This window comes from Lithobates pipiens, unplaced genomic scaffold, assembly GCF_037356315.1.
Source record: "Lithobates pipiens isolate NorthernLeopardFrog02 unplaced genomic scaffold, aLitPip1_a1.2 Scaffold_16, whole genome shotgun sequence".
NCBI classification, from domain to species: domain Eukaryota; kingdom Metazoa; phylum Chordata; class Amphibia; order Anura; family Ranidae; genus Lithobates; species Lithobates pipiens.
Window position 1 is genome coordinate 66,644,375 of NW_027507748.1, and position 26,045 is coordinate 66,670,419.

Here is a 26,045-nt window from a genome sequence, read left to right on the forward strand (position 1 = left end):
CAGCCACAGCAAACACGACCTCTGGTTTGGGGATATTCTCCAATGGTCCCTCTCAGAGACTCTCCAGATGGGTAGCCCACAATAGGGTTTTTTTTTTTAAGGCAGCCAGAAGAGTGGTTGTTCCCCACTGCAATCCACAGGTGGCCTGGAGCAGGCCAAAAAAAAAAAGACTGTTCTTTTCTTGGTCTGCTCCAGGCCACCTGTGAATTGCAGTGGGAGCAACCATTCTTCTGGCTCCCCCATCAAAAAAAAAAAAAAAAAAAACCCATTGTGGGCTACCCATCTGGAGAGTCACTGAGAGGGACCATTGGAGAATATCCCCAAACCAGAGGTTGTGTTTGCTGTGGCTGGTTTGTCCCGGTTTGATTGACTCATTAGGCCTATGCCTGTTTGAGTTCAATCGTTTTGGTAAGCCTTCTCCTTATTGGTGGTGGATCATCTATCAGCAATTTTTCTTCACTTCAAGTCACATGATGTGTAGTTTATTCTCCGATTGGATTTTGATTCACTTTTGGACATTTTATTTCACTGTTATATTGCCCATTAGCTTTGTTGGCTGCTATAGACTGTTTCACTCATTGGTGTTATGTTATGTACCCACTCTATTCGAGTACAAAGTGTCCTTTTAAGTTTCATTTTTTCACACTAGTTCACAACAATTAATGTGTTTGTAACTACATGTGTTCATTTACATGTTTACTGAGCACCAGGGAGCATAGCTAGCTGTCTCTATACTTCCGCCGCTGGAGCTTTTGGTCTCGGGATCCTTGCAGCTGCAGTTGTATGCTGCCACTCTGCCCACTCCTCCCCTCCCCCTGCCCAATCACAGTGCAATGTATTCTGTGAACACATTCACAAAATACAAAGCCTTCTGAAAATGGACAGGGAGGGGCGGGCAGAGCTGTTGCTGGAAGAAAAAGCAACAGCTCTCTTGTCAAAGTGCCATTGCAGTGTGATACTGTGAGCATTGCTCCTGGGGCTCAATAAAACTGTCCGTTAATAATAATAGAGATAAGTCCACAAGGTGGCATGCATCTTGTTTGACCTAATCCATAGTATGCCAGCACATTTTATAAAGTGTCTGAATTCCTGGAGTTTAACTTTAAAGTTAGGGCTGCAATGTGATTAGTACTGTAGCTTGGGCATGCTACTAGAAGAATTATTGGTTACCTGCAGTAGTACTACAGGACAGAGATACCTTTAGTGAATTATATGCTAACTGTAGTATCAGCAGGTCAGCCTTACTGTTAGTTGTGTTACAGGATAGACTCTGCATTAGCAGTAATACAGGACACAGGTGCAAGATCAATGCCATCCCCTCTCACCTCTTCAGGAAGGGCGATCGTGAAGTCCCCATCATATGCCTGGACAACACGGGACAGGAAATAATCACTGGAAGCTGCGAGCACCGTGCGATGGGCCCGGAACCTCTGATCTTCCACTACAATAGTCACATCGCACAGCAGACCCTGCTCCCGGTGACTGTTCAGACGAAGGAGGACATTAGTGCTGTGGATCGAAGACTCATAGGCAAAAGGAGCGTCCTTCTTCTCACTATAAGACATCCTGTACAAGGTGCTCAGCAAGCATGCTTCCCCGTATGTCCACCACTGCAAAACAACAGGAAAAGCGTTAAATCATGGACCATCAATTTGGTATCTTGTACAGTAAAGTCTCGGTTCACACTGGTGCGATGCAAGGACACTCTGCAAATCCAGTGCAGATTCCCGCACCGCACCTGAATTGCACACTGGTTCACACTGCCTTATGCGACCCACTGGGGAGTGTCAATACAAACGTAATGACATCCCCAAATCGGTTGGCATATCGCAGTGTAAACTGTCAGTTCGGACACGAATTGGATGGCATGGGTGTGAACACCGTGACCGCGCCATCCGATTCTGGTGCGGACCAAAGAAAGGGCTCTGCACGACTTATGCAATTTCTGGAGTTCTGCTTTAAGTACCCTAAAAGATGTCAAGCCAGCCTGAATGCAAAGTTAAAGTCATTCTCAACCTTTTTAAATCTTCGGCTCTCATGAAAGCAAAATCTGCTGACCCTTCCATGAAGATCCTCATTCAGGCGTCTGCTCTTATGCGGTGACACCTGTCTCACAAGAAAAGTTCCTACATGTTCACATTCAGCCAGGCCGATACACATTATGCAGGCATGGTCTACCAATGTCACCATTATGAAGCTGGACCCTAACAATGATGTGCGCCATTGCTGGAGTGAATTCGTGTAGATAGCAAGTGGCTGTAAGAAGCTGAAGGAGACCAGCACCCCTGAGAGGTAACAAAGGATTAAATAACAGTATTTTATTTATTTTTTTCATAAAAGGAACATGGCAACAGTATGAAATATACACTTCAACATTCATAAAACGGCATCCAGTTTGGGTTTATAGTACTTTAGGGTGAATTTACACTGCTTATCAGTTAAATGTTTTACTAAACCCAGGACCCTACATTCACTATATCTGGTCTCCCACAGTACACGGAACATGAAAATAATTGTATTTTAGTAAATATAAACTGCTAAATAGATTTTCTCATCAGCAGTATATAGCAGTGTCTGGCCGAGCACTGGTTAAAGCTTGTAGGAGGAGTTTTCATTCTCATCTGACTGTCCTATGAGGCTGCATGACCCCTGACCCTCTGTCTGGACAGTGCTGATTGGCCCTGTGCTGATCACATGCACCCTCCCAAATAAATAAAAACACAACTCTCTAGCAATACACACCAAACTGATCATGTGCACAGTGCCTCCAAGGCTCTGTTCTATAAGGAAATGAGGAAATGGATTAGGGGACAGTAAAAAGGAGAGGATCAGGAGAAGACAGGATCAAACAGCCTTTTTACATAATGCAGAGGATTAACCCCTTATATTCCACAGCAAGTATAACAAGCATGCTTTACTGCATATACAGACTGATTTTATTGTTGCGAGTTTAGTAACACTTTAGATCACAAAGTTGCTAAAGCGATTTAGCACACTGTAGGGCTTTTTCTTTTTTTCTTCTTAAGTACAAGCTTTATTTGAAGTGTACAAAATGCACACTTCATTCACTGCAGTGTTGGGCAGCGTGATGTGCTCCACTGCCTGACTTAAGTGCGATTCAGCCCCATGCAATGCGATAAAACGTAGCAGGTCTGCACCTTAGCGCAGTGCTAGGCTCTGTTGCAGTTACGCATGGGATACATAGTAAACAATCATAGGTAAAAAGTCTGTCAGTGCGTATTGTGTGAATTGATCCTTAACCACTTAAGCCCTGGACCAATTTGCAGCCAAAGGACCAGGCCCCTTTTTTCGATTCGCCACTGCATCGCTTTAACTGACAATTGCGCAGTCGTGCTTCGTGGCTCCCAAACAAAATTGGCATCTTTTCTTTCCCCACAAATAGAGCTTTCTTTTGGTGCCATTTGATCACCCCCGCGTTTTTTATTTTTTGTGCTATAAACAGAAATAGAGCGACAATTTTGAAAAAAAATGCTATTTTTTTTACTTTTTGCTATAATAAATATCCCCCAAAAATATATATATAAAAAAAAAAATTTCCTCAGTTTAGGCCGATACGTATTCTTCTACATATTTTTGGTAAAAAAAAAAAATTGCAATTAGTGATTGATTGGTTTGCACAAAAGTTATAGCGTTTACAAAATAGGGGATAGTTTTATGGCATTTTTATTCATATATATTTTTCACTAGTGATGACAGTGATCAGCGATTTTTATTGTGACTGCGACATTATGGCGGACACATCGGACATTTTTGACACATTTTTGGGACCATTGTCATTTATACAGCAATCAGTGCTATTTGAAGGCACTGATTCCTGTGTAAATGACGCTGGCAGTGAAGGAGTTAACCACTAGGGGGTGAGGAGGGGTTATGTGTGACGTTGTGTTTTTTTATTGTAGGGGGGCGTGGCCTGGCATGTGATGTCACTGATCTTCTTTCCCTATAAAAGGGAAGAGACGATCGGTGACAGCCACAGTAGGAAGCACGGGGAGAGGTTTGTTTACACAGACCTCTCCTCGTTCTTCAGCTTTGTGACCCGATCGTGGGACACCAGCGGTGATGAGGTCCGTGGTCACGGAGCTCAGGCCCGGGTCGCTAGTGCGCCGCCGGCGACGCGCGCGACCCACGGCTGGGCAATTAAAGAGCCACGTACAGGTATGTGATTGTAACAAATAGAAAATAAACTGCGCTCAGGTGAAAACTAAAATTAAAATTTAAGAAATTAAAAGTGAAAAAGTATACTAGAATAAAGGCCGCAGCTCTGAGTGGGATACACTACCCCTATTTAACTAACCAAAATAGTGAAAAATACCTGAATAATTAATAACACACAAATACATGAATAAGTATGTTACCTATTAGGTAAATAACATTGGTATCACACAAATTAATTAAGCAAAAAGAAAAAAAAAACCTTGAAAGATATATAATATATCACAGAAAAAACAGCTTGAAGAGAGCCAAAGTTGAGAAATAAAATCCACTATGTGTGTTCTCATCAGGACACGGCGGTGAATCCACACGAAACTGCAAACCAGTGCCCGTCACCGAGAATTAGATGCGCTTACCAGATACAAATCAAATTGTAGCCTTAATAGTAAATCATCCTTGTCATTATCCTTGCGTCAGACGCTAACAGATCTGCTATCCCCAGTATATGGCAGCATCGCAAAAACAACTTCCACGGTCAGCAATCGGATGTATCACTAACATTAGCACAAGAAAGAGAAAGATGCCTCCATAGTGTAAAACCATTCAGGTAATTTATTAAACTATAAACGATTGCACTTACGTAAAATATCCATTAAAACAGCATAAAAGATAAATCGCAAAAAGCCGGCCGGCATTCAGAAGCCCGTCCTCCCCTCGTATAGCGTGGTGGCGTCACTGCGTGCCTTCCCAGACGCGTTTCGTCACAAATGACGTTGTCAATTGACAACGTCATTTGTGCCCAGCCATGGCATTCTGCCGGTCCTTAAGCGGTTAAAGTGGTTGTAAAAGCAGGTTTTTTAATCTTAATGTATTCTATGCACAAGGATAAAAAAAACCTTCTGTGTGCAGCAGTCTCCCTCAGCCCCTTAATACTTACCTGAGCCCCATCTCGATCCAGCGATGTGCACGAGTCCCTCGGCCATCTGGGACCCTCCCTCTTGATTGGCTGAGACACAGCAGCGGCACCATTGGCTCCCGCTGCTGTCAAAGTCAGCCAATGAGACGAGAGGGGACGAGGCCGAACCATGGCTCTGTGTCTAAATGGAAACAGAGCTTCGGTTCAGGTGCCCCCATAGAAAGCTGCTTGCTGTGGGGGCACTTGGCAGGAGCCAGAAGCGCCAGCGGGGGACCCGAGAAGAGGAGGATTGAGGCTTCTCTGTGCAAAACCACTACACAGGGCAGGTATGTATGACATGTTTTTTTTTGTTTGTTTTTTTTTTAGAGGAAAAAATAAATAAATATGAGACTTTAGTATCACTGTCTAATCTAGACAGGGTGTAGCTTTTGCCATGTGTGAATGCCCAAGGCACTTGTTTGAGGCATTCCATTTTACATATTCCCTCTAAACTGGAAAGTAGTTGATCATCCCATCAGAAAACGGCTTGCTATGATGAAGACAATAATGTACTGAGCCAAGCAGAAAATGTTACTTTGGATTAAGTGATTCCGACATTAAATGACACATACAGAGATTGGGTCATGCAAGGACAAAAGATAATGGCTTGTCATTGACTCGTCTTCTAAATTCACATCGGAAATACAAAGAAGAGCCAAACAGTAGCGATTCTGCAGACAGTTCCATTTTTGTTCTTAATAAACGTACACAACTAAGCATAATTTTATCTAAAATGTCTGTATAATGCCTTCATGTTTCAAGGGTGTCCCGAGGCACCTGAGGTAAGTACACATACCTAGCCCCGGAATGTGCACAGGGTCTCTGTTATAGCTGATCTCCAGGCACACAGCTAAATACCCAAATACTTTTGGCCATTTTTTTTTCTGGGAGCGGATACCCAATTTTGCAGGTACCCCACTGACTTCTAGGTCACGTCACATGCCGCAGGTCCATTCAGAAAAGTGCAGGGCGACTGCACTGTGGGGAGACGGTTATGAAGTTGCAGGAAGTCACAGCTGGCTTCCCACAAGCAAGATGGCGGAGCCAGGTTCCCAAAGAGCAAAGAAAAAGCAGCCTGGGTGATGACAGTGCTGGATCCCTGAACTGTCAAGTGTGTGTTTATTAAAAGTCAGCATATACAGTATTTGTAGCCAATGGCTTTATTTTATTTAACAATGACTGGAGCTCCCCTTTAAAAGAGGCGTTCAAATATTGTAGCTGCTGACTTTTAAATATAAAGGACACTTACCTGTCCAGGGATCCCGCGATGTCGCCGATTTTCAGTTTGGCTCTCGGGTGCTGCCCCCACCATTCCTGGTAAGGGAAACCGATGGCGATGCCTTTTGGCTTTACAGCCGGTTTCCTACTGTGCATATGCGAAGCGTGCTTTATAATTGGCCCGGCGGTAGAGGAGGGAGGGCCAACTTCCAAGTGGGGAAAGGGTACTTGTCAAAAACAGGTGCCCCACCCCCTTCCACCCTGAAAGTTGCCAAATTTGGCACTGGAGGGAGCAGGAGACAGATAAGTGGAAGTTCTACTTTTGGGTGAGAGCATAAACGTGCTAGTTTGCACTGCATACTAGCACATAATGAAAGACGTACCTTAAAACGAAGAGCTCCAGCAGTGCGCTGGTCACCACTGACAGGGCTTGCATCTTCACCTGGTCGTCCTTCCAGGTTAGTGAGCTCTGGCCCATTGAATGGCCCAGCCGCAATGACGTCACTTCCGCTCATGCCCACGTGTGAGTCACGGCCATGGCACAGTTCTCTCAATTGACATCACCAACTGCTTCTAAAGTAAATATCTATTAAATAGTGCACATTTAGGAGATATTTACTGTACCTACAGGTAAGCCTTATTATGGCCTTACCTGTAGGTATAAACAAACAAGTGGACATTGCTACCACCTTGAGCTCATGTGCATGACATCCCACCACTGCCTGTCCACACTCCCATACCATATTTGATCCTCCAAGTCAATGTTTCTCAACTCCAGCCCTCAAGTACCCCCAACAGGTCATGTTTTCAGGATTTTCCTCAGATGAAAACGGCTGTGGTAATTACTAAAGCAGTGAAACTGATCAAATCCCCTGTGCAAAATAATGGACAGCCTGAAAACATGACCCGTTGGGTGTACTTGAGGACTGGAGTTGAGAAACATTGCTTTAAGTGACACAAAAGGATAGTCTGATTCGAACATCCATGAGTGCCCTAGAAGATTGGCAGAAGAAGCCAGTGAAGATGACTGAGCAACAAGGGCAAAGGGTGGAGGTAACATTGCTGGAGGGCAACGCACTATATGGAATGCATGGTATACATGCACATCAAGGCAAGGGTCCACCAACTGCAAAAGCAGTGAGGTTTAGCTGCTTATGTTATATATCTATTTGAACAACGTTTTAAAAACACACAAAATGCTGGTTTTGCAGACTAACGCTCCATACAGGGTGCACACAAGAGTCCCATACTGTCATGGGTTTTCTAAAGAGCAACACAAGCAATTTAATTCTAGACACTAAGAGCCGGTTCACACAGGGGCAACTCAGGATCCGACGTCAGGTTGCCCCTAGTCGCCTCAAGTCGCACTACATGTAAAAAAACATTGGAAGTGAATGGAGCCGTCTTAATGCACGCTACTAAAGTCGCTCCAACTTCAGAAAAGGTTCCTGTACTATTTCTATCCGACTTCTAGGCGACTGGTACCCATTGATTTCAATGGAAGTCGCCTCCAAGTCGGATCTCCATCTATATTGAGGCGACAAGGTCACCTCACACAGAATAATCAGCTCTCGAGAGGGAACTCAACGCCAAATTTTAAATAAAAAACCGGCATGGGTTCCCCCTCCGAGAGCATACCAGGCCCTTAGGTCTGGTATGGATTTTAAGGGGAACCCCCTACGCCGAAAAAACTGCGTGGGGGTCCCCCAAAATCCATACCAGACCCTTATCTGAGCATACAGCCTGGCCGGTCAGGAAAAAACTGTGTGGGGGGTTCCCCTTAAAATCCATACCAGACCTAAGGGCCTGGTATGCTCCCGGAGGGGGAACCCAAGCCGTTTTTTTATTTAAAATTTGGCGTGGAGTTCCCCCTTGAGAGCTGATTATTCTCAGATTGGCCATGGCAAAAGTCGCCTGGCCTGGGGCGACTTAAAGTCATGTTTTAAGTCGCCCCAAGTCGTGTTGAAGTCACTCCAAGTCGCGTCCAAGTTGCCTCCAAAAGTCACACTGGAAGTCGTGTTGCCCCTGTGTGAACCGGCTTTAAGGGGGTTATTTACGAAAGTCAAATCCACTTTCTACTACAAGTGCAAACTACAAGTGCAAAGTGCGGTCGTGCTCCAGAGTCCTGCTGCTGCGTCCATTGACAGACAGCAGGACTCGCATCCCCCCCCCCCCCCCCCCCCCACAACGCTGTTGTGCCACTGGATTTGATTGACAGCAGTGACAGCCAATGGGTGCTATCAATATATCCAACGAGGATAGAGACAGCAGCTGGAGCCGTTGGGTAGGGCTCGTCGCTGGAACGGATGGGTTCAGGTAAGAAAAAGAGGGGGAGCTGCAGCAAAGAAGGTTTTTGCACCTAATGCATGGAATGCATTAATGTGAACAACCCCTTTAAGTGATCACAGAGATCAACACAATAGTACACAATTAACTTAGTACAATGGTCATGCGATCTGCTGTCAGCAGACTAGTACACTGATCGGTCATCCGCTGTGATGTCATAGGATGTCCACCCATAGGGCTCCATAGGCAAGCATTTAATAAAAAGGACAAACTCATTGTGCAATTACTACAAGGAATATAAACAACTCCAGGGCTCTGGCATTTGATAACATTATGCCTTCTCAGAAGCGTGAGACAGCATATGTTATCAGCATCAGGCCTGCCATAAACTGCAGCTGTCAGAGCGATCGACTCCCTGCTCCATATTGCTGTCAAACAATGATACGGTAACTAAGGGGTAAAATATAAATATTTTACAACCGGTTCTCTTTAGCCTGGCAAACCCTGGGCAGTTCCTACTAAGCATTATAAAATGTGTATGCAGAGATTGCCTGGTTCAAGTCAAAGCAATCGCTTTATCCCGAGATCAGGGCACCTAAAACTAAATGCAAACCTTGACTTTGTCCACCTTTTCTTTTAAATTGACTCTGTAGAAAATGAGAAAATTTCCATTACAGTGTCATAGCGCCAATCATTACTTGCCAGCTCGCCAAGTAAGATACATTTTATAACTCAGCAGTTGTGTGCTTTCGCAGAAAAACACTGTGAAACCTGCATGGCAGTCCAAAGTCCACTTCCATGCAGACATCCATAAATACAACGGGTCTATGGAAAGAGAACCTCACTTGTTCTAATGGAAAAAAACAGGTCCTGCGGATCTGACGTGCCATCATTTATGGTAAATGCCAACAACACATAGGACAGCCAACTCAAAAAGTTTTTAAAACTGCCCAAAATAAATATGGAGGACTCAATAACAACATATTGATTTATTTAAAAAAAAAAACACACACACACACACACACACACACACACACACACACGTGAAGGGACCTATGTTGCTCACTCTGCAATCTTCTGTGTGCATAGAGGCTGTTTTAAAGTGTTACTAAACCCAGGACCCTGCATTCACCATATCTGGTCTCCCACAGTACACACAACATGGAAATGCAATTATTTTAGTAAATACAAACTGCTAAATACCTCTTCTCATTAGTAGTATATAGCAGTCTTGTGACTTCTATCATTGTCCAGCTGAGCACTGGTTAAAACTTGTAGGAGGAGTTTTCACTCTCCTCTGACTGTCCTGCCAGCGCTGCATGGCCCTGTGCTGATTGCATGCATGATGCACTCCCTCCCAACAAAAAAAACAAAAAACACTTTTTAGCAATACACCCCAAACTGAGCATATGCAGAGCGACTCCAAGGCTCTATAGTATCAGATGGATTGGAGACTGTGGAAGAAGGGGAGGATCAGAGAAGACAGGGTCAAACAGCCTTTTTTACACAATGTGCAGGATTAACCCCTTAGGTTCCACATTGAGTATAACAAGCATGCTTCCTGCATATACAGACCGATTTTACGGTTGTGGGTTTATCTGAATCCTCCCCTTCCCCCCGATGCCACATTTTGTGGGGGTACCCATTTTGTACAGGTACCCTGTCCCCACATCCGGAAGATGGGGCCACTGCAAAGTATGTCAGCAGCTCAGCCCCCCTCCTCCTCCCCGCTTTGCACAGTAGGGACCAGGCCGTGAAGTCGAAAGGCTACACTGCGGGTTTCCCTCACCAGCAATGGCGGCGGCAGCACAATGTATACGTTGGCTGCGGTGCTGACATCGCTGGACTCCAGGACAGGAACGTGTCCTAATGGTAAAAGTCAGCAGCTACAGTATGTGTATCTGCTGACTATTCATTTTTAAAGGGGTGGGCGGAACTCCTCTTTAAATACTGTATTGGCCTCAATTTCATGTCTGAGCTCTCTAGCAATTCCTAGTTAGCAGCTATAAAATGGTGTATAAAAATCAACTTTATAAGATGTTCCTGCGTGCCTGTGTTGTCCCTACACACATGTACTGTTTAATAGGATGGCAAATAGAACCCTGGTTGTTGCCTATGAAGGGAAAAGCAGTCTTGCTTGAATTATTCCTTTCTAGTTGCATATACTCATCTTCCTTTCACTATCCCACTGCTGGAAACAAAGAAAAGTGTCCCTATATGACAGCTCTAGTGTGATATGAGCAAGTCATGTGTTCCCCCATACCCAATGTTCTAGGTATTTAGCTTCACTCCTGGTGGAAAAGGTTAAAAAACAACAGTCTCCATGTCCGTAAAACCAAATAAATTTGCAGCTGCTAACATGCATTCTTTCATAACTGAGTACTACAGCTCTCTCCTTCCTTTGTTGTAAGGGGAATGAGAGGGATCAACAATAGCATGTAATCGCTGCAATGATCGATCACGTATTACCCAGCCCCTCGGCTCGGTGCAGTAGCTTGGTGTGCTGAGTTATCTAATGACGGCTTGTTCTAGATTGGCAATTACTGGGCAGATTGGCCACCTGGCGGCTGATTTAACAAGAGCCATTCACAAATGGCCACCGATCCATTTTTTTCCCCCCTTCCTGTCCAGACCAATTTTCAGCTTTCAGCGCTCTCGCAGTTTGAATGACAAGTACTCAGTCATGCAACACTGTACCCATATGAAACTTGCGTCCTTTTTTCCCACACAAATAGAGCTTTCTTTTAGTGGTATTTAATCACGCATGTGCTGTGCACAGTGGGGGGTGGAACCATCTGTGATCGGCCTTGATGAAGTCACGGCCAATCACGTGGTAAACAGCCATACCCAATGGCTGTTCACCCCCCTCGGTGATGGGCGGTGTCTCCGTGACACACCACCACCAAAGAAACAGGGATGCGCGCACGATCACATTCCCTGTTTAAATGGGAGGATGTCATATGACGCCCTCCCGCCACAAGAGCCACGCCACCAACTACTTAAAGTATACCTGGCATGGTCATAAAAGTATGCAGTTTACTGACTAAACTGTTAACCTGTTAACCTGGAAGTGAGCTTCCATTTTAAGCACTCCTCGCCCCAATGACATCTGGCATGTCATTTTTTTTTTTTGGGGGGGGGGTGCCTAGTTTTGGGTGGGACTTCCTGTCCCACTTCAGGCCACCTAGGCAATCTTCTGGGACACGTCACAGGTTCCAGAAGATTGCCTGACCACTGGGAGAGCGCAGTGCTCGCCCGGCTGTGAAGCCGGAAGCTGTCATGGCCAGGTGCCTACAGTTTCAATGGCGCTGCCACGGAGAGGCGGGGGAAGAGGAGCGAGGCTCCATCTCTGGATCGTGGAAAAGGTGAGTGTCTGTTTATTAAAAGTCAGCAGCTACACTTTTTGTAGCTGCTGACTTTTAATATACTAAAAAAAGCCTGGAACGCCGTGTTAAAGTGGTTGTAAACCCTTACAAACCATGTTGACCTACAGGTAAGCCTAGATTAAGGCTTACCTGTAGGTTCAAGAAATATCTCCTAAACCTACACGGTTTAGGAGATATTTACTAAAAGACAGTCACACGCAAGCGCCGTACAGGCGCACTATCACTGTTAGCGGCGATATGCCGTTAGTGGCGGCTCCCGTGCGCATGCGCGGGAGTGACGTCATCGCTGCTCTGGCGCTGTGAGTGGCCGGAGCAGCGATACCCAGAAGGAAGATGGAGGCTCCGGACTACAGGGGACAGCGGTGACATCGCTGGCTCCTGTGTCAGGTAAGTGACACATAATGGGCTACTATGCATCATAATGGGCTACTATGCGATGCATAGTAGCCCATTATGCTTTACCTTTGCAGGGAGACAAAGATGGGTTTACTTCCTCTTTAAGTCCCTGGAGGAGAGGACAGATGTGACATTTTACTAAAGTTCTGCAAAACAGAGCTTTCGTTTATCATGGTTCCCAACAGATAACTCCACTAGATGCCTGCTTTACTGGCATGTTTCAGCCTCCTGACAGAGCCAAGACAGGTGTTTACCCATAACAGTTTTGATAACAATTACCATTCTTATACGCTTTCCCTCTCTGGTGTCACATTTCAGGGGGAGCAAGGGGGAATGGGGACCTGTTTTTGACAGGTCCCCTTCCCCATTTCCGAAGACGGGGCCGCGACCCGATCTCCCAGGAAGTTTAGCCCCCCTCCTCCTCCCCCCTCCCCCGCCGGCAGGCCAATAACAAAGCGCAGTGCGCTTGGCACATGTGCAGTAGGGAACAAGCTGATCACATGACTGCCATCTCCTGCATGTGGTCTGCATATGAGAGGATATCCCATTTGGACATTTGCTCTGATATCCCTGCACAAAAAAAAAAAAAAAAACCCCAACCATGACCAGGGGCTTCCACAGTCAATGCAAAATAAACTTCTGCAAAGGTTACATTTACCCAACAGCCTTGTCATTCACTTGTTGGATGCATTTTTGCTGCATGTTAAAAACATATGGAAATTCTAAGCTGGTAGTACCGGTTTATTTGCTTTTGGCTTTAACTCTTCATGTCCTTTGAATGATGTACAATACTAGAGCACTGCATAGTCCTGGATCCTTATGAGCAGAATTATAAAAACACACTACGGGCTTATATCATTTAAATTGTGCTCTAGGCAGATAAAATAAAATTGAGCAAATGATAGATCAAAAAAATATATATTTTTATATATATTTATATTATTTTTTTATTCGAATGAACAGCCCCTCCTCAACCATGGCTCCATGAAACTCTAGGTTTTCTCCAGAGGTTGCTTGAGCAATGAGCAGCTCTTGCATCTCCACATGTAACCACTAAAACTTTTTAGCCATCTGTAATGTGGATATTCTTCCCAATGGCCACCAATCTAAGAGGGCCCTTCTTCCCTGATCACCAATATAAGGAAGCATTTCACTGACCACCAGCTAGAGAAGTCCCTCCTCTTGTGACCACTAAAGGGGCACTTTTCCACTGACCGGCAACTACTATTGGGGCAATGTCACTGACCGGCAACGTATGGGGCAGTGTCACTGACCGGCAACGTATGGGGCAGTGTCACTGACCGTCAAATGTAAGGGGCAATGTCACTGACTGTCAAATGTAAGGGGCAATGTCACTGACTGTCAAATGTAAGGGGCAATGTCACTGACTGTCAAATTTAAGGGGCAATGTCACTGACTGTCAAATTTAAGGGGCAATGTCACTGACTGTCAAATTTAAGGGGCAATGTCACTGACTGTTAAATGTAAGGGGCAATGTCACTGACTGTTAAATGTAAGGGGCAATGTCACTGTCAAATGTAAGGGGCAATGTCACTGTCAAATGTAAGGGGCAATGTCACTGTCAAATGTAAGGGGCAATGTCACTGACTGTCAAATGTAAGGGGCAATGTCACTGACCGTCAATGTAAGATACCTTTTCTTCACTGAATTCTATATAAGGGAATACTAAAAATGTAATTGTCTGCAATTATCTTCTGACCATTATTTTATTATTTGTTGAATTAAATTATTATTGTTATTGTACCTTCCTGATCTTTTCCCCCGGGAGAAAAACCCTCATCTCTATAGATGGGATCCTGTACCCCAGATACAGGACCTCCTGCGACGGGGTCAACTGGGACCTTTCCTGGTTGATAAGCGAACGCAGGAAAACCAATGCCTCCTGCAAGTCTTTCTCTAGCTGCTGGGACACATGGGCTATAAACAGGAGATCGTCCAAAATATGGAATCCCCATTATTGCCCTGAGCCTTAACGGGGCCAGAGCCTCTGCCAAGACCTTCGTAAAAATCCTTGGTGAGGCCGAAAGCAAGAGCTTGGAACTGGAAGTGTACCACCTCTGTGTTTATCTGGACTGCCAATCTGAGAAACCTCTGGGACTCCTGATGAATCAGGATGTGCAAATACGCATCCCTGAGGTCTACCGTGGCCATGTGACAACCCCAAAATAGGAAATTGGTTACCGAAAAGATTGATTACATCCGGAACTGCTTGTATCTTACAAACTTGGTCAGGGGGAGGAGATTCAGGATCAGCCTGAATTTTCCCGAAGGCTTCTTTACCACAAAAACATGGGAGTAAACTCCCAGGCCACGTTCCTCCCGGGGTACCTGCCCCAATACCCCCTGGTCTACCAGGTCTCCCAAGAGAAGACCCAGGGCCTTCACCTTCTCTGTCTTTTGGTAACCTGGAAATTTGGGGGGGGGGGGGGCATGACTGAAACAAACTCCAACCTGTAACCGTTCCCTATTACGTCCTGTATGAACGGACTTGAGGTTAAAGCGGTCCATTGTGGGAGGAACTTCCCCAGCCTTCCTCCCACTGGGACACAGGAGTCACTGGGTCTTAGAGGTGGATTGAGGTGGATTAAATAAGATTCCTCCTCTGCCTCACCCCTTATGATCTGACCAATGCTTTTTGGGGCGAACCTCCCTTTCCTGCAGGTTCTGCTGCCTGGAACCTCAAAAAAAATAAATAAAAAATAAACACTTTCCTTCAACCTTCTTCTTCCTTTCTGGGAAAGCTTTTTTCCTGTCCTGCGTGCGTTCTAACGCCTCCTGTAGGCCTGGCCCGAACAAGTGGTCCCCTGAAAATGGTAACCCACACAGCTTTAGTTTTGAGGCCACGTCGCCCATCCAGGTTTTAAGCCATACAGCCCTTCTGGCTGCATTCACCAATGCAGCAGACCTAGCTGCTAATTTAACAGATTCTGCGGAGGCATCAGCCAAAAACCCTACCGCCTTGAACAGTAACAGGAAAGACTTCAATAGCTGTTGCCTGGAAGTGCTCGCCGAAATATGTGACTGCAACTGGGTAAGCCAACACTCTAGATTCCTGGCCACACAGGTAGCTGCAAGGGCTTGCTTGAGCCCAATTGAAGAGGCATCCCTGGCCCTCTTAAGCAGCACATCCCCCCTCTTATCAATGGGATCCCTGAGTGAACTCATGTCAGCAAATAATGTCTTCTTGGAGACCTTGGCTAAAGGGGCATCAAGTTTGGGGACTTTGTTCCAGGGATGCACAGCATCTGTTTCAAAAGGGAACCTTCGTTTAAAGCTGCCTGAAAAAAAACAGCATTTTTTCCAGCTGCCCCCACTCCAGCAAAATTGCTTCAATCAATGACTTATGTATGGGGAATACCCTGTCTTTCTGAGCACTAGACCCCTGATACATAAGGTCGTGCTTGGAAAGTTGGACCTGCTCTTCGCTAATTTCCAGAGTGTCATATATTGCTTTAAGAAGGTCACCCACCTCGTCCAAAGATAACTTGTATCTGGACACCCTAGAGAACTCTTCCTCTCCCTCAGACTCGGAAGCTGACCCTGTCTGAGAGGAGGCTAGCGACCTTGGTACCCTCTCCTTATCCCCCTCCTCCTCCTCACTTGGCTCAGATAAGGAAGGCATGCTGACTGCCCTGGGTAAGGAAAAAAAGAGGTACCCTGCATCCTATCCATCATACTTTTAAAAGACTGGAAAGTGGATGCAATCTCGTCCTTTACAGATGTCAAGACTTTGTGACAAGCTGCCACAGAGTCGTCCTTGACGAGACTACTAACACACTCGGGGCAAAGCGGTTTCTCCCAAGCGGTGCCCAACTTAGCCCCACACATAGCACATTTCTTTCTAGGCAACGGTATCTGGGTTCTATCCTGTTTGACCTGAAAAAAAGAAAAACAGGCTCTCATTAGATTACCTCCCCTGACCCACACCACTGTGCTTAGGGTATGCCTAGGAAGTGCCCCCCCTCACCAAAGGTTCCCCACCCCGGGAGGGTTACTATGGTCAAAATGACCCAACCCCCCAGTGCAAGACCTGGTCTGCCCTCACCAAGCTTACCTGGGAGGTGCTGGAGCCTGCTGAACCGGAGTCCACCTCCATAGTTCTCGTATTCGCTCAGTCTCTCTGAGCCTTTACACCACACCAAATATCCCTACAGCCACACCACTGCGCCCTGGGGACTGGAACAGGTCCCGCGGCGCCCCCTGATGACGCGATTCCAGAGGAAGTGCATCCCTCGCACTTCTGAATGCTGAAACGCAGATGCTCTGCCCACTCATGCCGCATCATTCCTACGGCCACACCGCTCCTTGCCAGTACCCGGAACACGCCAGCCAGTGGATCCGAACGTCTCCCGCCTGCCATCCGACCGGGCAAGTACGAGCGGTGGTGAGGTAGTGGGGAGATTGCCGCGCACTGGGGTCCTGTTCTCTCTGAACGTTTAAATGGCTGCGGTGGCTGCTAGAGACCCTCTCCTCCCCCTTATAGGACCGAGGGGTGCTAAGGGCTAGGTCCACCAGGTGCTACCCCAGGACACCCCCTGAGATAAGGAGCTCCCCCGTTAGTTCCGACGTGCTCCTTCCCATCTGGCAGGAATCACAAAAAACTGAGGAGGGCCTGGAGGACCACCCTTTTTATCTGATTGGGTAGACGTGTTTCCTATCCTGGAGGGAGGAGCCCTATATCTCAGAGGCTGTCCTGGAAGACGAAAAGGAGAAAATGCTGTTTTTTTTTCTCCTTGCATGTTCCCCTCATGTCTAGAGCAACTGCATTTCTATAGGCCCCATGCCGTGACCGTCAGCTCCCGCGCGCATGCGCGGAAGTGACGTCATGCAACTCTGGCCAGTCAGAGACCCAGAGTTCACGGCTCCGGAAGGAAGAGGAGTGAAGATGGACGCTTCCGCACAGTGGGAACATCTTGGGCTTCCTTTGTAGGTAAGTGCAACATAATGGGCTAGGACTGCATACTAGCCCATTCTGCTTTTACTTTTCAGGGGAAAAAATAAGAAGTAAAACCCATCAGTGTTTTTCTCTGGGAGCGGGCTGGACCAATTCATTTAGACTGATTTTCTACACAACTCTCCAAAAGATGCGTTCGCTGAAAATACACAAGCCTTTCTTACAGAGGAAGTAAACCCTGAACAAGACTTTCTTGATATCTCAAACCCTTGTCAACATTCCATTGTACACAAGCCGTGCTGTGTCAGCTGAAGTGTGGCGAAAGAAATGACACACTGATATGAGCCAGAAAAGAACGTATGAATGTCGCTGTCCAACCTGCTCCACTGGAATACCTTCACCAAGGTTCTTTGTATACAGTTAGTATATTGAAAACAAAGTAAACACAAGGATTTGGTTTAAATTAGGGGAAAGTCATGAACATGTGGAAATACTGACATCGTGCTGCTTACACCATAGACAAATTCCAGAGATTTACTTAACAAGACAATTCTGCCGCAGGATACAGGCCTTTCTGGGGCTTTCCCAAAGTGAAACTTCCCTCCAGAGATGAGACATCAAGCAGGCTACACTCCCTGTATGCAGGCCCCAAGGCTTTGGCTGGCTGTACCTTAGACTTTTCCATTCACACTTCCTTGCATTTGTGTGTTAAAGGGGCGTTCCGGGCGTGTATTTTTATTTTTTTTAAAGTCAGCAGCTACAAAAACACTTTTAATAAGGACACTTACCTGTCCAGCGAGCCCGCGATGTTGGCCCCCTCCGAGGGCCGATCCGTCCATCGGATCGCCTGTCGGCGCCATCTTAATGAAGGGAAACAGGAGCCTTGCAGCTTCACTGCCCGTTTCCTACTGCGCATGCATGAGTCGCGCGGCACTTTGTGAATGGTGCCCCCCCCCCGTTGTTTTCTGGGGGACACACACGTCCCAGAAGGCAACGGGGCCGCTTCGGTAAGTTAAAAAAAAAAATTAATTTTTTTTTTTTTTTTTAAGAATATTACTGCTATTTTTTATTTTAGGGTGGCCCTCCACTTTAACATACACTGTGTTAAAGAGGAAGTATGGGCAAAGCATATTTTGGCCATACTTCTCTTCTGGGTCACTTGCTTTTTTACTCCTGTGAGCCAGAATCCCATCACAAAAAGCCTTCAGGCTCTGGACTGACCCCAAACATATTGTTGGGATTCACCCAGGTGTCTTTTCAGCAGCTGGCTCCACCTTTCATTATGTGACAAAGCCTGAGCCAGCCACTCCCGCACCCATCCCAGTCCGGTGCCCAGCGAGCACTGGAGGGGCAGAGCAAAGAGAGACAGTGAGTGACAGTTACTGCTCTGGGAATATCGAGAACTAAACAATCAGCGGTTATGTGATTGCTCAGTTCTTAGGCTTAGAGCCAGCAGGGGACAGCTGCAGCATGGAGCCGGGTATAGGAGGTTTGCTATTTGGATTCCTATATTTCTCCTTTAACCACTTTCTGCCAGTGAAATAGCCAAAATACGCCTACACTAGCGAGCTCTGTGATCGCCAAGTCCTTCGGACTGATCACAGATTGGGGTAAAGGGCCAATCACAGTAACCCTTTACCACATGATCAGCTGTCAGCCAAGGATGTAAACACAAGCCGGTCATCTGCTTTTCTTTCCTCAGGCTGACAGTATGAGGAGAGATGAAGAGAGCCGCTAACCAGCTTGTGTTAAAAGGGACATTTTGATTATCAGTGCAGTCTCAACAGTGCCCACCAATGTGGCCAATCAGCACCCACCAGTGTCGCCAACCAGTGCACATGAAACATTACGTGTTTGCAAAAGCTTATAATGAAAACGTTTTTTTTTTTACATTTGTTTTTTAGCAAAAAGTAAAAAAAAAACATTAGTGATTAAAATACCACCAAAAGAAAGCTCTATTTGTGTGTGTGTGTGGGGGGGGGGGGGGGGGGGGATGTAATTAGGGTACAATATTGCATGGCATCAACACCAACGTTCAATGAATTGATGGCAAGAAAGGACCCCCAATTGAAACCTGCAAAACTGCCCAAATCCCCAAAAATGTCCCGTAAATGATTTGGATTGAGCCCGATATCTGAGAACCCCCAGACATGAGAAGGGAATTGCTTGTAGTGAGAGGATACGTGGGGGGGAAGGGAGCAAGGGCTGACCCAAGGAGCCCCTGCGAAATAATGGCCGAGAAGATCGAACATTTCCAAAAACGGACACCAGGTAAGTAGTTCTGTGAAAAATTCCCACAAACCCCCGGCCTGACAATACTTGGTATGGGGAAGTTTGAGAGGCTATGGATATATACATATAGCCATTCTCCCTCAATTGCCCTTTCTTACTGTTATGGATGAGTATTATATTATTCACACTTCCATTCAAAGCTAATTTACCCATTGTATCTATAAACATAATATTCACTTTATTTTAATATTGATTAGCGCAGCCATTTTTTCCTTATATGTATATGACCCGTCCTCTCTATATACAGAATACAGACACGTATGTGACCCGTCATCTCTATATAAAGAACACAGACATGTATGTGACCCGTCATCTCTATATACAGAACACAGACATGTATGTGACCCGTCCTCTCCTATATACAGAACACAGACGTGTATGTGACCCGTCCTCTCCTATATACAGAACACAGACGTGTATGTGACCCGTCCTCTCCTATATACAGAACACAGACATGTATATGACCCGTCCTCTCCCCGTATACAGAACACAGACATGTATATGACCCGTCCTCACCTATATACAGAACACAGACATGTATGTGACCCGTCCTCTCCTATATACAGAACACAGACGTGTATATGACCCGTCCTCTCTATATACAGAACACAGACATGTATATGACCCGTCCTCTCCCCGTATACAGAACACAGACATGTATATGACCCGTCCTCTCCTATATACAGAACACAGACATGTACGTGACCCGTCCTCTCCCCGTATACAGAACACAGACATGTACGTGACCTGTCCTCTCTATATACAGAACACAGACATGTACGTGACCCGTCCTCTCTATATACAGAACACAGACATGTACGTGACCCGTCCTCTCTATATACAGAACACAGACATGTACGTGACCCGTCCTCTCTATATACAGAACACAGACATGTACGTGACCCGTCCTCTCTATATACACAACACAGACATGTACGTGACCCGTCCTCTCTATATACACAACACAGACACGTATGTGACCCGTCCTCTCCTATATACAGAACACAGACACGTATGTGACCCGTCCTCTCCTATATACAGAACACAGACACGTATGTGACCCGTCCTCTCCTATATACAGAACACAGACACGTATGTGACCCGTCCTCTCCTATATACAGAACACAGACACGTATGTGACCCGTCCTCTCCTATATACAGAACACAGACACGTATGTGACCCGTCCTCTCCTATATACAGAACACAGACACGTATGTGACCCGTCCTCTCCTATATACAGAACACAGACACGTATGTGACCCGTCCTCTCCTATATACAGAACACAGACACGTATGTGACCCGTCCTCTCCTATATACAGAACACAGACACGTATGTGACCCGTCCTCTCCTATATACAGAACACAGACACGTATGTGACCCGTCCTCTCCTATATACAGAACACAGACACGTATGTGACCCGTCCTCTCCTATATACAGAACACAGACACGTATGTGACCCGTCCTCTCCTATATACAGAACACAGACACGTATGTGACCCGTCCTCTCCTATATACAGAACACAGACACGTATGTGACCCGTCCTCTCCTATATACAGAACACAGACACGTATGTGACCCGTCCTCTCTATATACAGAACACAGCCATGTATGTGACCCGTCCTCTCCTATATACAGAACACAGCCATGTATGTGACCCGTCCTCTCCTATATACAGAACACAGCCATGTATGTGACCCGTCCTCTCCTATATACAGAACACAGACACGTATATGACCCGTCCTCTCCTATATACAGAACACAGACACGTATGTGACCCGTCCTCTCCTATATACAGAACACAGCCATGTATGTGACCCGTCCTCTCCTATATACAGAACACAGCCATGTATGTGACCCGTCCTCTCCTATATACAGAACACAGCCATGTATGTGACCCGTCCTCTCCTATATACAGAACACAGCCATGTATGTGACCCGTCCTCTCCTATATACAGAACACAGACACGTATGTGACCCGTCCTCTCCTATATACAGAACACAGACACGTATGTGACCCGTCCTCTCCTATATACAGAACACAGACACGTATGTGACCCGTCCTCTCCTATATACAGAACACAGACACGTATGTGACCCGTCCTCTCCTATATACAGAACACAGACACGTATGTGACCCGTCCTCTCCTATATACAGAGCACAGACACGTATGTGACCCGTCCTCTCCTATATACAGAACACAGACACGTATGTGACCCGTCCTCTCCTATGTACAGAACACAGACACGTATGTGACCCGTCCTCTCCTATGTACAGAACACAGCCATGTATGTGACCCGTCCTCTCCTATATACAGAACACAGACACGTATGTGACCCGTCCTCTCCTATATACAGAACACAGACACGTATGCGACCCGTCCTCTCTATATACAGAACACAGACATGTATATGACCCGTCCTCTCCTATATACAGAACACAGCCATGTATGTGACCCGTCCTCTCTATATACAGAACACAGACACGTATGTGACCCGTCCTCTCTATATACAGAACACAGACATGTATATGACCCGTCCTCTCCCCGTATACAGAACACAGACATGTATATAATGTGTACATAGGCCGGTCACACACTTACAACACTCGGCTCTCATCGGTTCCGATCCCAACCTGCACCGTCCGGATCGTACTATGGAGTTCCCAGCCAGCAGAAGGACCCGGAAGTGATGTCATGGATGGAGGGGAGGGGCGGGGATCGCGGTGCTCACACACTCAGCACACAAGTTCCGGGAAAGAAAGTTACCAGCCGGAGTTGTGTCTGTGTACACAGGGATGTGTGTATAGAGATCAGGGAGTGCTGGGATCTCTGTATGGGAGTCAGTGTGGTGGGTGCTGTATATAATGGGGTGCAGTATGGAGGGTGCTGTATATAATGGGGTGCAGTGTGGTGGGTGCTGTATATAATGGGGTGCAGTGTGACCCCTGTGTTGGGGTGCAGTAGAGAATGCACTTTTTGGTTATTTTCTATTGGCTGATAGCATGTCATTTTTATTTTTTTAATGCACAATAAAACAATTGCAGAGAATAATACTGTGGTGATCAGATGCCATCAAAAGAAAGCTCTATTTGTATGAATAAAATTTATATAAATGTAATTTGTATACAGTGTTGGATGACCGCGCAATTGCCAGATAAAGTAGCACAGTGCACAAACCGGCCTGGTCATGAAGGGGGTAAATCCTTCTGGTGGTGTGGTGGTTGAATAGTTTGCCGGCCATCAGTCCCAAACACATTCCGGCGCACTCAGTAATCTTCTTGTGACTTCACTATCCAGTCTTTTCCCAGGTACCCTGCTGACGCCCTTCTAATAACTCCATGTGCACCTTGTCTTAAAAAAATGTTGCTGCTGCGTATGATGAATGGCAACACAGGTAAAACACGTGTAAAGCATATCTATATTGCACCATAACTCTCACAAAGGGGAGTGGCTGAAGTCTGCTGATCCCAGCCCTTAAAAAAGTATTCCAGGTATGGATATTTTATACATAGTTACATTGGTCCAATGTACAGTAACTATATTTGTGTGTGTGTGTGTATATATATATATATATATATATATATATATATATATATATATATATATATATATATACAGTATTTTGCAAAAGTGAGTACGCTTCTCACATTTTTGTAAATATTTTATTCAATCTTTTCCACAACACTGAAGAAATGACACTTTGCTACAATGTACAGTAGTGAGTGTACAGCTTGTATAACAGTGTACATTCGCTGTCCACCTCAAAATAACTCAACACACAGCCCTTAATGTCTAAACCGCTGGCAACAAAAGTGAGTACTTTTGTACGGAACTGAGCAGGTGACCTGCTGAATTCTGAACACAGGAGGTTCGCTGCTCAGCTTGGGTGCCATTCAGAGAAGGCTTTGCGTTTTTATCAATGAGAGCAAAACATTCTCTGATTGGATAGGGTGGAGAGCATGACATCACTGCCCTGCCTCTCTACCTTGTCCAATTCAAGAACGTTTTGTATTCATTTGTAAAAATGCAAAGCATTCACTAAATGGTGCCTGTGCTTAGAGGCTGACCTTCTGTGTTCAGAATTCAGCAGGGCAGATGTTCGGCATGGGACCCGGAAGCAAGTGTCTACTTCAGTGATTTCCAGGGAGATTAGCCAAGTATAAAATATGTATAGTTGCATTTGTCCAAGCTGGACCAGTGTAACTATGTATAAAATATCTATACCTGGTACTCTTCTATAATTGACCTGCCCAATGCCAATGAACCAGCATCAGTGTAAAGCTGTAATACATGGTAGTGGTGCACCAAAATGAAAATTCTGGACTGAAATTGAAAATTCAGGAATGCGCTTGCCTGAAAACCAAAATGGAAATGGAGGTTTTTATTTATTTATTTTTAAATGAAAATGTAATTATTGTGGCTGGCGTTTTTGCATTGAAGTCAATGGGACCAGATTTTGCATTGAAGTCAATAGGATGCAATTTTCCCATTGAAATAAAGGGACCAGAATTTGCATTGAAGTCAGTAGGGTCTAATTTTGCATTGAACTTAATGGGATGCAATTTTGCATGCAATGGGACGCAGCATGCCCATCATCAACACGTTTTTTTTCGGTGGTCGATGTATCGGTGCATCCCTAATACATGGCATGATTTTCTCTTGTTCAGCCCACAGGCCGAACAAGAGAAAAGCAGTCAATCCCCCCTTAAACAGTGTGGATGGAGGAATCCCTGCTGCAAGTTATTATATTTAGCAGCCGCAGCACTTATGGCTGTCTAAATGCAATCGCCTTGCTGAACAGTGACTACATCTAATAGTTTAGATTCAGTCCCTGTTTGGCCAACATTTTTCCACCCAACTCAGTCATTTTTAACCACTTAAGGACCGCCGCATGTAATAATATGTCGGCACAATGGCACAGATAGGCACAATCACATACCCATACGTGCCTGCCTTCCAGCGGGTGGGGGGTCCGATCAGACCCCTTCCAGCTGGCTGCGGCGGTCCGTTTCGCTTCAGGAGCGATCCGGGATGAGGGGATGGCCGTTGGTTTCTGGCCATCCCCTCGCGATCGCTCCTGGCGAATGAGACGCTTCCCCTGCCTGTGTAGTGTAAATACAGGCAGGAGGAACTGATGTCACTCTTCTCGTGGCGGTCTTTTTGACCGGATGGCGAGGAGAAAAGACATCATAGTACGTGCACCAACAGTACACTGACACGTAGGTACACATAGGCACACTTTCACCCCCCCCCCCCCTCCAATTTCAGTGTCACTGATTGCAGTGATCATTTATTTACTGATCACTGCATTTAGTGTCAGTTGTGACTGTAAAAAGTGTCAGGGCAGTTAGTGTTAGGTCCAGGGTAGCCCCCTACACCCCCAATAAAGGTTTAACCCCCTGATTGCCCCTAGTTAACCCTTTCACCCCCTTTTGCCACTGTCACTAAGCGATCATTTTTCTGATCGCTGCATTAGTGTCGCTAGGTAGCTAGTTTTTTTTTAGGTTCACCGCCAGGTTTTTATAGCGTTAGGTACCCCCATATACTACCCAATAAAGGTTTTAACCCCCTGATTGCCCCTAGAGTTAACCCTTTCACCAGTGATCACCGTATAAGTGTCACTGGTTAGCCAGTTAGTTATTTAGGTTCCCCGTCAGGTTTTTATATAGCGTCAGGTACCCCCATATACTACATAATAAAGGTTTTAACCCCCTGATTGCCCCTAGTTAACCCTTTCACCAGAGATCACTGTATAAGTGTTACGGGTGATGCTGGTTAGTTTATAGCATCAGGGCACCCGCCATTTATTACCCAATAAAGATTTAACCCCCTGATCACCCGACGGGTCAAATAGGGTCTGCGTCGCCCCAGGCAGACGCTAGGTTAGTGCCAGTACCGCTAACACCCACACGCAAAGCATACACCTCCCGTAGTGGTATAGTATCTGAACAGATCAATATCTGATCTGATCAGATCTATACTAGCATCCCCAGCAGTTTAGGGTTCCAAAAAACGCATTGTTAGCAGGATCAGCCCAGATACCTGCTAGCACCTGCGTTTTGCCCCTCCGCCCAGGCCACCCAAGTGTATCGATCAATCACTGTCACTTACAAAACACTAAACACATAACTGCAGCGTTCGCAGAGTCAGGCCTGATCCCTGTGATCGCTAACAGTTTGTAATATTCCCGCAACTTGTAACAAAATATAAAATATTCCATGGACTCAACATGCCTCTCAGTAAATAGCTTGGGGTGTCTACTTTCCAAAATGGGGTCATTTGCATGACCGAGCAATTACCAGTTAAAACAGTGCAGTGCCAAATTGTAAAAAGACTTCTGGTCCTTAGGCTGACAATTGGTCCGGGGCTTAAGTGGTTAAATTAAATGTTTGTGTTTTTTGTTTGTTTTTGGTTTTTTTA

General features: G+C 45.8%; 1 protein-coding gene across 2 annotated transcripts in view; it reads right to left on the reverse strand.

Moving 5' to 3' along the window:
- The window catches only part of BACH1 (BTB domain and CNC homolog 1), a 65,551-nt gene that overhangs the window by 21,118 nt on the left and 18,388 nt on the right, over nt 1-26,045 (reverse strand). Inside the window, exons 1-2 of one of the 2 annotated variants that reach the window (XM_077480016.1) lie at nt 22,227-22,392; nt 1,326-1,610 (exon numbers count right to left, since the gene is read on the reverse strand). In XM_077480016.1, coding sequence (XP_077336142.1) covers nt 1,326-1,565 — 240 coding nt within the window. In that variant the 5' untranslated portion in view covers nt 1,566-1,610; nt 22,227-22,392. Of the gene's footprint in view, nt 1-1,325; nt 1,611-22,226; nt 22,393-26,045 lie in introns of those variants that run through there. The other variant, XM_077480015.1, reaches the window with a different exon arrangement.